This window comes from Rhea pennata, chromosome 5, assembly GCF_028389875.1.
Source record: "Rhea pennata isolate bPtePen1 chromosome 5, bPtePen1.pri, whole genome shotgun sequence".
Lineage (NCBI taxonomy): Eukaryota > Metazoa > Chordata > Aves > Rheiformes > Rheidae > Rhea > Rhea pennata.
Window position 1 is genome coordinate 33,427,419 of NC_084667.1, and position 13,136 is coordinate 33,440,554.

Here is a 13,136-nt window from a genome sequence, read left to right on the forward strand (position 1 = left end):
TTCAAAGCACTTTAATTTGTTTGGAATGTCATCTGAATTAAGAGTGTGTAGTTGAACCCCGTTTGTGTGCTGTCCTGTTACGCTTCCAGTAACTATTGAACACTTCAGAAATGTTTCGTATAAAATGATTTCTCCCAGTATAAATCAGATGTCACCTTTAATCATTTCCATATTCTAATTTATGAAGTTTTATTTTACTGCAGTAGACTTAATATGCTCTTGATTATATCTTTATTAATTTATTTTAGGTTTTTAATATTAAGAAACAATTTCTGTAGTTGTAATGAGTACTTGCAGCCAAGAAAGTTAGATCCTTACTGTTACAAGACTTAGTGTCCCATTAACTACCTTACATTTTTAGAATTCATTGTGAACTACCATCATCCCCTCTTCTTGAATCAAAATCCCTTTTCTTTTTCCAGCTTCCTGTTCTCTCCATGTCCTGAACACTACTTTAGTGGCTGTTTTGCTCTTTTGACATTTTCTGTCTCAGACACTCATAATTCTTCTCTTCTACTGCTTATTCCTACATTTAAATTTCTGCATTTCTTTTTTGACTATTTCTTATTTCAATTTGTGTTATACTTTTGTCAAATCACTGTGTGTTACCTGTTCTGTTTTTAAGGAAATGTCCCATATTTATTTTGTTCTTTTTTTGTTTGTTCTATTGTTTGTTCTTCTGCTAGTTACAACTAAATAAAGTTACAACTGCATTTCATTATCTTTCTTGCTAAACTCAGCTCAACACTTCTCTTAAACATTTAAAATTAAGCTTATCTAAATGCCATCTCTCTCAGAAGACTGCTCTGAGTCATAGTTTTTCTGAGGCCTTTCATGCAAGTGTCTGTTTTTGGCCAAATTTGTTCAGAAGTTTAGTTAAAACTTTTTATTAATTTCCAATGAGGCTAGAAAGCAGAGGATTTTTTTGTACTGTTCTTTAAAGAATTCAGCTAGCATATAGAAAGCTTTATCATCTGACTCTGACTAAGGTAGCGTTATTAGCAGAGAGGTCCACTACTGTTCAAATTCATCTGAATTTAGCTGGGTGATAAGACTTTTAAAAAGACATTTTTAATGTGCTTAGTGAGGACTTTCTAGAGCTTAATGGATAGAATCTACAAATCCCATCCTCCCGGAGCATCCTTGAGCCTTTTGGATCTCCTGTTACAAGTCCAGATGGCACATGCTATCTTCACAGAACAAGCATGTCCATGCCTTCACAAGCCCATATACAAGACTAGATTGCACATGAGCATTTTTGTACAGCATCTGAATAAATTCCCAACCTGAGTTACAGAGGTGGAGCCAATTTTTCTCTGAATTTTTAGGGGAGGATGATTTGGAACAAAAAACAGCAGACTGGGAGGAGGCAGACAGTGGTACTAGCAGATGATACAGCTTTTGAGGTAGCTAAATGAGTAGATTTGTCTGGAAGCTAGTATGGAGAGTGCAGAATATGGATAGGGAGTGGGAGAGTGATGGAAAATAAGAGACAGAAAGGACAGGGCAAACAGGAATATAAGAAAAAAAAGTTACAAACACATTAAACGAGGAATACAGAAATAATGGTGCAAATGAGAATCAACTGGTCAAAGTGTCTTGACAAGGATACGTAATTGGTGGAAATGAAACCATTGAAAAACAGTGTATACATTGAGAAGAAACAGGTTGGACTGTGAGGTTATTTTGGGGTTAGAGATAGGGTCAGGTTGGAGGGAGGGAGGCCAGTGGCATCAAGGTTGTGAGTTGGGTGGGGAGGGGTTATTGGGAGGTGAGGGGAAGGAACAGAAAAGTCTGGGCATGGAGCATGGTCTCATTACTGGTTCCAGAGAAAAGCCAAGGATCTGAGACTCATCCTTATCAAACAAGTGTCTGTGAAAGCTGCTAACAATTTCTTATCTGCTTTAATGACCTGTTTAGAGGATGCCAGTGTTTTCAGTAGACTGGTAGACATCAGTAAATCTTAAGATCTATGTGAATGTTAATCCGATATAACAGAATGGTAATCTTTTAACAACTTCTGAAGAATCATTTTGTTTTGTTTAGATATTCTCTTCAAAAGATACTGTCAATGAATGTTGGTACAGATAAAGAAGCGTTGAAAGCTTAGGAAATGCTAGAATGAAAGTCTCCTTAACTATGATTGCCCTACCTTATTTACTTCATGACTTTCAAATATATTAAAAGGCATTTCTACAAACCTCGTTCTATACACAGACCTGATTCTTTGCCAAAGATGTAGGTGATCTTGTCTTTAAAGTTTTCATTGTGATTATATTTAAAGAGGGCAAAATCACGTTCTATGGGCAAATCTTGTACCATTTACTGATATTTTAGTGTTTAGTTTTTCAAGTTTAGTGTTATTCTTTTATTATGGCTTGTATGTGTGCTGCCCTATAAATTTCTGCGTATTCTAAAATCAGTAAAAATGACCCCATAATTCCTTTCTGTCTTGTAAGTATACGGACATAATTACAATTTCAAACAGCATTTTATGTTCGTTGTACTATTTTCTAGATTTAGGTTTTATACATACAAACATGGATATAACTCTAACAATGAAATTTTTTTTTTTTTTTTTTTTGACTGTCCTACTAGATGTTTGCCTATAGTTGAGACAAACCTCTAGAGCACACAAAGGATGAAGTTAATCTTGCTTTTGATGTATTCTGTTAATGACATTGTTTCTATTAAAACTTGATGATACAGGTTAGGCAGGATGCATCAGGGAGCACAGTGAAATAGAGGGGGAAAAAAACCCCTGTGTACCTCACAAACTGTATATTCTCTGAGTTCAGACCTAGTTAGGAAACATGCTGCTTGTTAAACTGTCTCATCCTTGTGCAGATACAAAACTAGGAAAAAGCATAAGCTTCCAGTTAGAGCTCCTGTTCCAAGATCTGCATGTATTAGTCTGAATGCTTTGTAGAGTATAAAGATTTCTCTTGTTTCATGCCAGCTGGCCTTGCAAATAACTTCATGCTCTGTCTCCTCTGGCCCTCATATATACAGATGTAGCACAGTAGATTTGGACAATAGAGAAACATGAGTTTTCAGCCCCATAAAAGCGCAACTATAGCTGCTGACCAAGATTACTGTAATATATTTCATCTAAACTAATAGTTAATACAGTCTTTTAGAATCCTAAAAACTGAGTTTAGTGACTTTTAGGCTGATGTTCTTATGTCATTCAAAAGCTTTTACTCTTGGTCATTCATGAGATTAGTATAAACAATGTGCATGTTCACTTAGCTGCTTAGTCCTATAAGCATGACATTAAGCTAAATTTTTGTCTTTGACTGTTAGGCAAGTAAAATGCTTTGCTCACTGTCATTTTCAAGAATACTACTAAATATTGCTTTGAAGCTGTTCTAATACAGTATTAACTGAATACTTGTATCACATAATAAGGTTTTTATGTTTTAACTTTTTTTTCCCCAATATATTACAGGGATATTTTTCTTAAATTTAAAATCTTCATGTTATTTTTTAGGTGTGTTTCATATCCTTCTCTCCTGTGATTAGCAATGTGAACTTACACAGGAATGTCATGTGAGAATCATGAGGATAGAATTGTGGAGCTGCTTGGAGAGCATTTATTAATTTTAGTACAAATTTCCATTTAAACTGAATCAAGAATCCTAAATCAGATGTTCTAACCAAAATATATTCTGTTTGCATTTGAGAGGAAGAAGGATTATGCTATATATTTTAATTTTATCGCATATTCAGAATTCTCAGAATTCAGCCTGTACTTTGGTACTTGGAGAAATGATGAAAGGAGTGTGGTACCTGGTGGCTAATGGCTAGCTGACTGATAATATCTTTCTGTATTTCTATATAACTTCATTTCAATTTAAACTCTTGGTCTCTGTTTGTGTAACAAATCCTATGATTACACTAATTTCCCCACATGATATTAGATGAATGAAAAAAAAATTATTGTAAATTTGTTGGAAATAATTTAAACTTTTATTGAGAAATTTATCTGCTTTAAAACAATGACATATTGAACTATGAACAGTTATATGCTTCATTCATTAAGTGCTTTTATAAGAGCATTTATTACCTGTCTCTCATATTAAATAGTACTAAATTAACTAAATTTTTATTCTGTATTTATTATAGTTATGGCAAACTTTTAGTGGGTAAACTGTCTTCTTATTGCTTAAAAGCTGTATGTGTGATCAGAAGCAGGTACTTTTTCAAGAAAAGCTAAACAATGTTTATTGCAGTTGAGCATATGTGGATTTGTGCTATGGATAGCAAACCTGCTCTTTTAGAAAATTGAGAAGTGTTGAGAATCAAACTTTAGATAAAGTAATGCCAGTTGAAGTAAAAAACTTCTTTTGGAACTTTGGGAGGTAATTTGAATAAAAATTTAAACTCAAAATAACTAAATAAAATACAATATTCATTGTACATTCCTGTGCCCAGAAGAAGCAACTGGGATGTGAAGACTTAACAAATTCTGTAAATTTTTCAAATTGTGGTTGATGGGAGTCCCCTGCTGCTTCTGGGAATTTTTCCTTCCAAATATAAATAAATACCAACAGTGCTATGATGTAATCTACTTATCTCGTGTTTTTCTGAAAAAATAAAAATTTTTGACGCTTTTAAAAAGTGCCTGCACTCCCCACCCCTGTGCATAGTTTTATGAGAATCACTTTCTTCCAACTTCTTGACTTACTGTAAACATCAGGGTGCTAATGTTACCTTTCAGCAGTTCAGGGGGTGACTATTTATACATCCGAATATAGTAGAAAGGGGTAAAAGTCAGCATCTTTTGACTATGTACGAGAAATTCACTGGTCTTTATTCCAGTTTGCATCTTAATTTCGGATATCTCACAGAAAGCAGATTCCTGCTCTTCAGCTGATTGTCATTACCATGATGGGAGTCCACACTAAGGTGTGGAATTAAGTTCTCTAGTCTTTTTTTAAGAGAAGAGAATAAGCATGAATTGATATTCAATGCTAGTTCTTTTTGTCATTTAAAAATGATGTTGCATTTTATTTAAATATTGCAGCTACATTTTTCCAGTTAATGGGAAAAAGTAAGAAATTAACCATATAATCATGTAATTATTTTCTGTATTTTTGTGTAGTGCATATACACTTAACAGTGCACTTATTAAAGCATTCATTACATGCCAGTGCTATTTAGAGGTTTGTGTGCATAATTCAGCCCTCTTTTATACATGATTCTTTTTTGTTCTTGCATGCATTTGGCTCTTATTAGTTCAGTAAGTGTTATATGTGTATTTCAGTAGAAGAATGGGCTACTACATGAAAAATGCATTTTGGAAGTTACCATTCTACAGTTTGCCTAGAAATTGCATGCTTGTTGAATTTAGCCTGCATACATTAAATTCTTGTAAAGAAAATGGATAGTCCAGGTCTCCATCATTTCTTTTTAATGGTTTAAGTACAGGCTTCTGATTCACATTTGTTTTGTCATAGAAAAGCTTGTTCTCACTGAGTTCAATCATTTTTTCTTTTAACTAAATTGAGAAGTACATGTTATTTTCCACACAGAGCATCAATATTCAGTGTTTTTAATTGCTTTTTAACTACATTTTTTTTATTTGTCACGAATCATTCAGGACCCTACTGTGGAAATAACAACATGCAGTAGACCTTCTATTGTTCTTCCAGAGAATGCTGTTACGACAGCTGTTGAAACTGATAAAAATCTGGTTAACAGGTACTACATAATACATTACCAATCTATGCATAGATTGTACAGTAATTCCAGGAGCTGTATTTTGAAGAATCTGCTTTGAAATGTGTATCATATTAAAATATTATTGCTCTATTTGTAACTAGATCATATTGTGTTTGCATTTTGATGGTGATTTTTGTATGCAGAAAAGGGGGGTGATGGTAGTATAATTGATATGAGAAGAATAGAGTTTTGTATATAGCTCTAATCTTGCCATCCTAACTCAGTATTCTTTAAGTTTATATTAAATTTTCTGAAGTTTCAGAATAGCATAATTTGAGTTTGAAACTAAAACAAAAAAGTAAATCAAATTTTTGCCTAATTTGGATCAAAAGGTATAATTTTTGAAATCCATTCTTCTGTTAGCAAATCACATGTGGCCTGGTAAGGAAAAAATTGCTTGATCAAATCATTTTGTAGGTATATAATGGTGCATGGTACAATTTTATGTCACTGCAAAGACAACTGAATCCATGCATGGCACACATTAGGTAATGCATAAAACTCCTCCTTTCTAGATTTCAGCCTTTACCTGGACCTAGTCTATGAGCAACTGAAACAAAAGCAAACAAACAAAAGGCAAAACAAAAATGCAATTGTTTTCCTGGAGTACAACTGCAATGCAAATTTTTTGAGTTTAGTAGCCAGTATCCCAAAGTTTGGTTGTTTGGTCTACTCATTATCTGTGTACTAATAGTGCTGATTTTAATCATGTAAATATTTCCACTGAAGCAAAACAACTTTGACTGGTGTAGCGTTAGAAAATTAATACCTGTAACATAAATAGTACCTTTTTTTAAAAAAATACCAGAGAGATATATTCCTCAAAGTATACTCACCCATAAGTGCTGACTCCAACAATGGGCATATAATATGTACAAAGACTGTGTATTGCATTCCTTCTTGAATTAAAGAAATAGCTCTATTACAGTCCTATTTTTATTACAATATTCTCAGCATCACACTAAAAAATTTACCTATTGTATCAGTAGTTTTTGCAATTTATTGCAATCATTTTTTCTATTGCCAGGAAGGTGCAGCAGCAAACTTATTTTGTTCTTACAAACAATCTATTTGCATGGTCCTTATATTACTAAAGTCTTTTTTAACTAAGAGAGGAAATACGCTTTTTGTGAAAAGATGCACTTACAGTGTAGGACAATTTGTATAATAAGGCTTATTTGTGAGGCAAGTAAATTTCCAAAGGAGGAAAATTATTGTATTAATGTATTATAAATGTATAAAAAATACATTGCAAGTTTTACTAACGGCTTTTGCAAGTATTTTTTATGCTTTACATTTTATAGTTTTATGAGCTACTGAAAATGCTTCTTAACTTCTTTTGACAAGTTTAGTATATTATATTACAACTTCCAGAGTAAAACTACCTTTTGGTCTTGTACATGTTATCTTGGTATTGACTTAAAATGTATACTGTCTTAATAACTTAAGCTGCTACTAGTGAAGCTATTGTTACTGTGTACGGTTTCTTTACCTACAAAAATTGTAGGTAATCTAGTATTGCTAAATAATTTTTTTTAGTTTCAAAGAATAATATTCTCAAGTATTAGAATATCATTATATTATTAGCCTGCGTCTTTAAAATTTTCTTCTAAAGCCAATTCAGTGCTGAGCTGAAAGCATTGGAAATTGAATTACTGGTTTTTTTCTATTTAAAAAGGTGATTTCTTTTGCTGATTTCCTCTTTTCCTTCCTCCTGTGTCTACTCTGACTGCTGAACAAGTTCTAGAGATTTAATTTCTATGCTAAATTTGTTTAGTTTTACTGTTTGAGTGAAGTTGCAAAATATATTTATGTAGTCCTTGGAAACTTGAACAGGACAGCATTCCTGAATCTTGTCAAATAAAATAGTTATCAGTTGAAAATTTAAGTAGATAATGTTTCTAAGCTAGAGAGTTGGAAGAACAAAGTATATAACCCTTAAATACTATAGTACAGTCACTTCCCCAGCAGAAGTTTGTGTCCATTTAGGCAGATGAGTCAAGAATACCACTTTAAGCTTAAGCATAGGTGAAATAAAACTGTTGAGTGGAAGTTATAATTGCTTGAATTTGAATGCTTGGATTTTCAACTGAATTAAGGTTATTTTCAGTCTTCTGATAAGTCATCTAGGATTTTTAATTTGTAAGACCTGCCACTACACTTAAAACATGGGAAAGACTAAACAGAAAGTATTAATCAAAATCCATACTGTAATTTGCATTATATTTTGAAATGTGCTTCTCAAAACTTCAAAAGTTTTTTAAAGTCGAAATTTTAACACAGCCCTTTAGAAGCAGCATTATTTGCTAGATCAGCATTTAATTTTCAGCAGCAATTTGACACTTTCACCTGAAATCTAGAAAGTTCCCATGTTGCTATTGACAGCGATCTCTGTCAGAAAAATGCATGTCAATGCAGTAGGCTAAGAAATTATTTCAGTCATAAAATTTAATTTGGGAAGCACTAACATTTTAGGTAAACTAAAGACTGTTTTTTGCAATGTACCATATTTATGTGAATTTTAAGTCATGATAATAAACTAAAAAATGTAATTCTATTCCGAAATTGAAAGCACACAGTATATGAAGTTTTCAGCAAAAGTTAAATCTTCTTACATTTGAAAGCAACATCTGCAATTGCTACTTTTTCTCAGTTGCTTGAAGATGAGGGGAATTGCACTAAAACAAATGTTTATATTGGCTCAATCTAGTCCCCAGCAAATTGGAGTTAGTTTTAACTGGATCATATTGTAATGAAAGATACCGAGTTTATACATGAGAAGTTCACATCATAGGAGAGGGGAATTCTTGCCTAAGTAGTTACAAAATTATAAAATATTAATGAAAAAAGGAATTTGCTTTTTTATACAAAAGGCAGTGCAAACTTCTGTCTCACTTACTTTAGAGTCCAAACCTCCTTTTTCATTTGGGACAACAGTGAACTATTAGACTCTGTATTTTCTGAGAAATGAAGAGTGAAGGGTGGCAGTTAGTTTTTATATTATACTTCCCCCAAAACATTCCAACAGATTTTTTAAAGTTGATTTTTTCTTTTTTTTTTTGATCAATGTCAAGTACTTTTTCTTTTCATATTAAATGTATATAGAGGCAGAGAGTGTTGCTTTCATTTTCTTTTTTTGTGGCATGCTCCCATAATTTTTCTCCGCTCTTTTTCTATAGGCCTTGTAGTCCTCATCGGCGACACTCTAACCGTACAGCTAGGAATCCAGTTAGTTCATTGACTTCTGTCGGTAAGAAGTGGTTATTCATTTGTACTGAGATGTCTTCCTGGAAAAAGTGTGACACACAGTAAAGATCTTAATATAGGGTCTGATTATACTGACAAGAGCTTTCTCTCCTGTACATATTGTCTGTAATGCATGTGCAGGAAATACTGCTAGCATGATGAATTGTGATCATGAGTTTACAATCGTAAGTGGATTGCACGCAGGTAGATACAGATACAAGATAGCAGGTATTGTTAATTTCTTAAAGTTCTAAGCTTAAATATTTAGCTTAATGTTTTTTAGAAGTAAGTAAGTTATACCACCTTAAAATTCTTGTTGTATGCAAAACAGTGTTTAGTAATACTGTTTTTTGATTATTTGTGAGCAATTGGAATTTTTTAATGGAGAGCGTAACAGGTGCTTAAGTCTCAAGTTATTGAGTTTGGCTATCATATTATCAGATTAAACCTTTAATGAAAACAAACTCTCTAAAGGCAAGTTGTCTTCATTTCTTCATTTTTCTAATGAGTCCCTTACTACGCAACTAGTTCTATTAGTTTTCCTGTAGCTACTAATAGAGGAAATTTTTGTTCAAGGGGACTAATGATGTGGATGCAGATTTGTGAGTACTGCAAACTGTGACAAATGTTCTCATCCTGTTGAAGTTAGTGGCAAAGCTCCCATCAGTTCTCAATCTTGGTATGTTTGCATCTGGATTGTTACTTGTCTCTATTTACATATTTCCTGTGAGGCACAAAATGAAGAGGAGATGGTATGTTTATACAATTGCATGTAAGGGATGGAGGAGTAAGCAAATGAGAACTCCTATTGAAAAACAAACCAAAAAAATCCAGAAAACTAGAATAAAGCAGCAACAAAGAGAGCAGCTGATAGGGAAATGTGTTACATTGCTGAAATACACATATATTTTAATAACTAGTATTCTACTTTGTTTTAAATTTCTACAGATTATTTAAAAATAGTGAGAATGTACATTTTAATTTAAAAAATCTGTGAATGTATTTAGACAAGTTGATATTTTTTAAATCCATATGGAGTTTTCAAAAATCATATGTATAATGTGTGGAGGGAATCAAAACTGGATATGAATTACAATTTATGGGAAAAAAAACCTGAATTTTGCAGTATTGAACTTAAACCATTAGGCTAGTTACAGTTTGAGTGGTTAATGGATATATTATATATAAAACAATGTATCAAAAGCAATACTCAAATCCCATTGTGCCATTGTTAAAGGGGAGAAAATTAGTATTGCCTAGTTACAAGTCTACTCCTTCAAGCTCTTATTTTATGATTATTTTATTGACTTACATATGAGTAGAAATGTTGTATATTTATAGGTCTCCACACTTAAACGTTTAAGCACATTATAGTAGCAGAACCTGAGCCTTTTAGATACATAAACATTGATGAGATGGGTGTAAGTCGCAGTCTTGAAATTTGTACAGAAGACAGAAAATATGGCCTGTGAGATGAGAGGAAAACAATGGGAAATAGGTTCTTCTTCTTCTTCTTCTTCTTTTTTTTTTTTTCTTTTTTTTTAGGTAGTCTCTAAATCTCTGTGGAAAAAAAGTAAAAGATTTCTTTCTACTTGTAAAGCTTAGCTTTATCTTTACAACAAGTTACAAGCCATTAACTTGATTTGAGCCAGTTATCACTGCTTTATGCTGTGCAGGAATACAGTCGTCGTCTTCTCTGTGTTCTATGTTTACCTATGTTTGTGCATACCTTAAAAAAATACTGATTTTGTGACAGACTTAACAGCAGGTTTATCAGCTGAATATTCTAGTCCTAGAGGTCTGGCTTTTTAAAGGGAAGCACCCTTTTACTATTGCCTAAGGTGATTAGTTCTTATGCATCTCCAAACCAATGCATCAATATTATTTCTTCTTTATTAAAGCACCAGTAAATGTCAAAACAAGTGAAAGCAAGTAACATTAGAGCCCTTAACTGTTCTACCTCTCTGATACTGAAAATATAAAAAATTTCTTTCATCAACTCAGCTATTAATTAAGATTTTTAAGGACTCTAATTAATAAGGCCTGTTAACTTGTTTTCATTAAGAAACAAATGTGTGGAGTTGTTCTTGATCAATACAATGAACACAGGCCTGGAGATTTATGAGGCAGTTCTGAATTTTCCAATAGGTCTGGGGTTCCTGGCATTTTAGCAAATATATCTGATAAGAAGCACTGATCTGCTGATAAGAGCAGATCATTTTTCTCTAAGGTTCAAAAATGGCTACACCACCTCCCCTAAATTTTAGATAAGTTTCTACTTTCTCTTGCATAAGAACTCTTGCATGAAGAGAAAAATTCATTGGTACCTCTAAAGTAGCTGAAACACTGGCACGCAGAATGGACTGTGTTAGTATATGTTTCATTTCCCTTTTTGTGGATTTAAGAGGGTTAGTTTGTTGGAATTAAACATGTGACAGGACAAAGATACAATAATAATTTTATAGATCTGGGATCCTAGACTAGTTTCACAAAACTAGAAAGCTGAAGTTTTTTCTAATTTTTAGCAGAACAGCCTTAATATTGCCTTTTTCTTAATAAGATAATGAAGAACAATACACAAGTAGTATTTCATTTGTACTAGAATTAGCTTCTCAGCCCTGTAGATAGAAAGTGCTAACTATTTATGTTAGTAACAGTCAAAATTAACATTTAATAGTTTATAATTCTGACACTTTCGTATCTGTGTACTCAGCTGCATGGGTTTGTCTATAAAAAGCAGTTAGGAGACAGCCTGCTGAAAGATTGTTTTGAGGCTTCAGAGGGTTGTGACTTCTCGTGTGTGTTAGCTCCAGTTTTGAGATCAATCTTTTAAATTAGTAATTCAGGTGTGGGTTTGGGGGTTGTGACTCATTGGTCGTACTCGGAGGCCAGTAAAAAGTGGAGTTTCTTTGAAAGAAACAAACCCAGATGTCATTCTGTCAAAGAAAAGAGCTTTGTTTTAAGTCTGCCCTTTATTCCTGCTGCTGTGGCAGGCCTTTGGTTGTGTTCCTTGGAACCTGCTCCAGAAAGAGTCCTGCTCAGCATCTTTATCAGAAACCTGGAGGAGGAGGATAGAGTGTACTCACATCAAGTTTGCAGGTTAAAACAAACTGAGAGGACTAATTAATACACTTGAGGACAGAGCTGCAATTTTGAGACTCCTAGACAGGCTGGAGGAATGAGCCAACAGGAACCTTAAGAAATTCATCAAGAACAAATTCAAAGTTCTATGTCTGGGAAGGAGTAACCCATTGCAGTGGTACAGGTTGGGGAATGACTGGCTAGGGAGCTACTCTGCTGAAAAAGAGTTGGAGGCCATGGTAAGACAGCAAGTTGAATGTGCATCAGCAGTGTGCCCTGGCAGCAAAGAAGGCTAACGCCCTGGACTGTATTAGCAGAATTGAGACCTGTGTATCAAAGGAAGTGATTATCACAGAATCAGCAAGGTTGGAAGGACCTCTGGAGATCACCTAGTCCAACCTCCCAAAGATTTCCTGGTGCTGGTTCCACTGGGGCTTGAACCCAGGACCTTCAGCATGTAAAGCAGATGTGATAACTACTGCACTATCTCTTCACTCCAATCCCTCATTACTCAGCACTCATTAGACTAAATCTGGAAAACTGTATCCAGTTTTGGACCCACCCCAATCCAAGAAAGGTGTTGATAAACTGGAGCGAGTTCAGCAGAGGGCCAGAAGGATATCCAGGGAGCTGAAGGACTCGCCTGTGAGAAAAGGCTGAAGGAACTGGGTTTATTTAGCCTACGAAGAGATGGCGTTACAAGGAACCTAATACAGCCTTTCAGTATCCATATTGAGGTTATCCAGAAGAATGAGTCAGGCGCTTTACTCAGATGCATGGCAAGAGGACAAGCAACATAACAAGACATAACAAGAGAGGTTCCAACTAGACATAGGGAAGAACTTTTTCACCATGAGGAGAGTCAAGCATTGGAGCAGGCTGCTCAGCTAGGTTGTGCGGTCTCCATCCTTAGAGGTTTTCAAGACTGGCTTGATAAAACCCTGAGCAGCTTGGTTTGATTTCACAACTGATCCTGCCTTGAGCAGATAGAAGTAGGTGACCTTCAGAAGTTCTTTCCAACGTGGATTATTTTACAATTCTAAGACATTGCTTTTCTTAGTTGGATGCTTTCTAATTTAACA

The 13,136-nt window shown here is 34.1% G+C and overlaps 1 protein-coding gene across 20 annotated transcripts in view; it reads left to right on the forward strand.

The window, feature by feature from the left end:
- Positions 1 to 13,136, forward strand: part of IRAG1 (inositol 1,4,5-triphosphate receptor associated 1) — a 78,595-nt gene that overhangs the window by 34,658 nt on the left and 30,801 nt on the right. For 14 of the 20 annotated variants that reach the window (XM_062576061.1, XM_062576072.1, XM_062576073.1 and 11 more), the window contains 2 exons: positions 5,606 to 5,706; positions 8,907 to 8,977. The exons of 4 other annotated variants lie outside the window; for them this stretch is intronic. In XM_062576061.1, the coding sequence (XP_062432045.1) occupies positions 5,606 to 5,706; positions 8,907 to 8,977 (172 nt within the window). The remainder of the gene's footprint in view (positions 1 to 5,605; positions 5,707 to 8,906; positions 8,978 to 13,136) is intronic. 2 more of the 20 variants (XM_062576074.1, XM_062576075.1) reach the window with 1 other exon arrangement.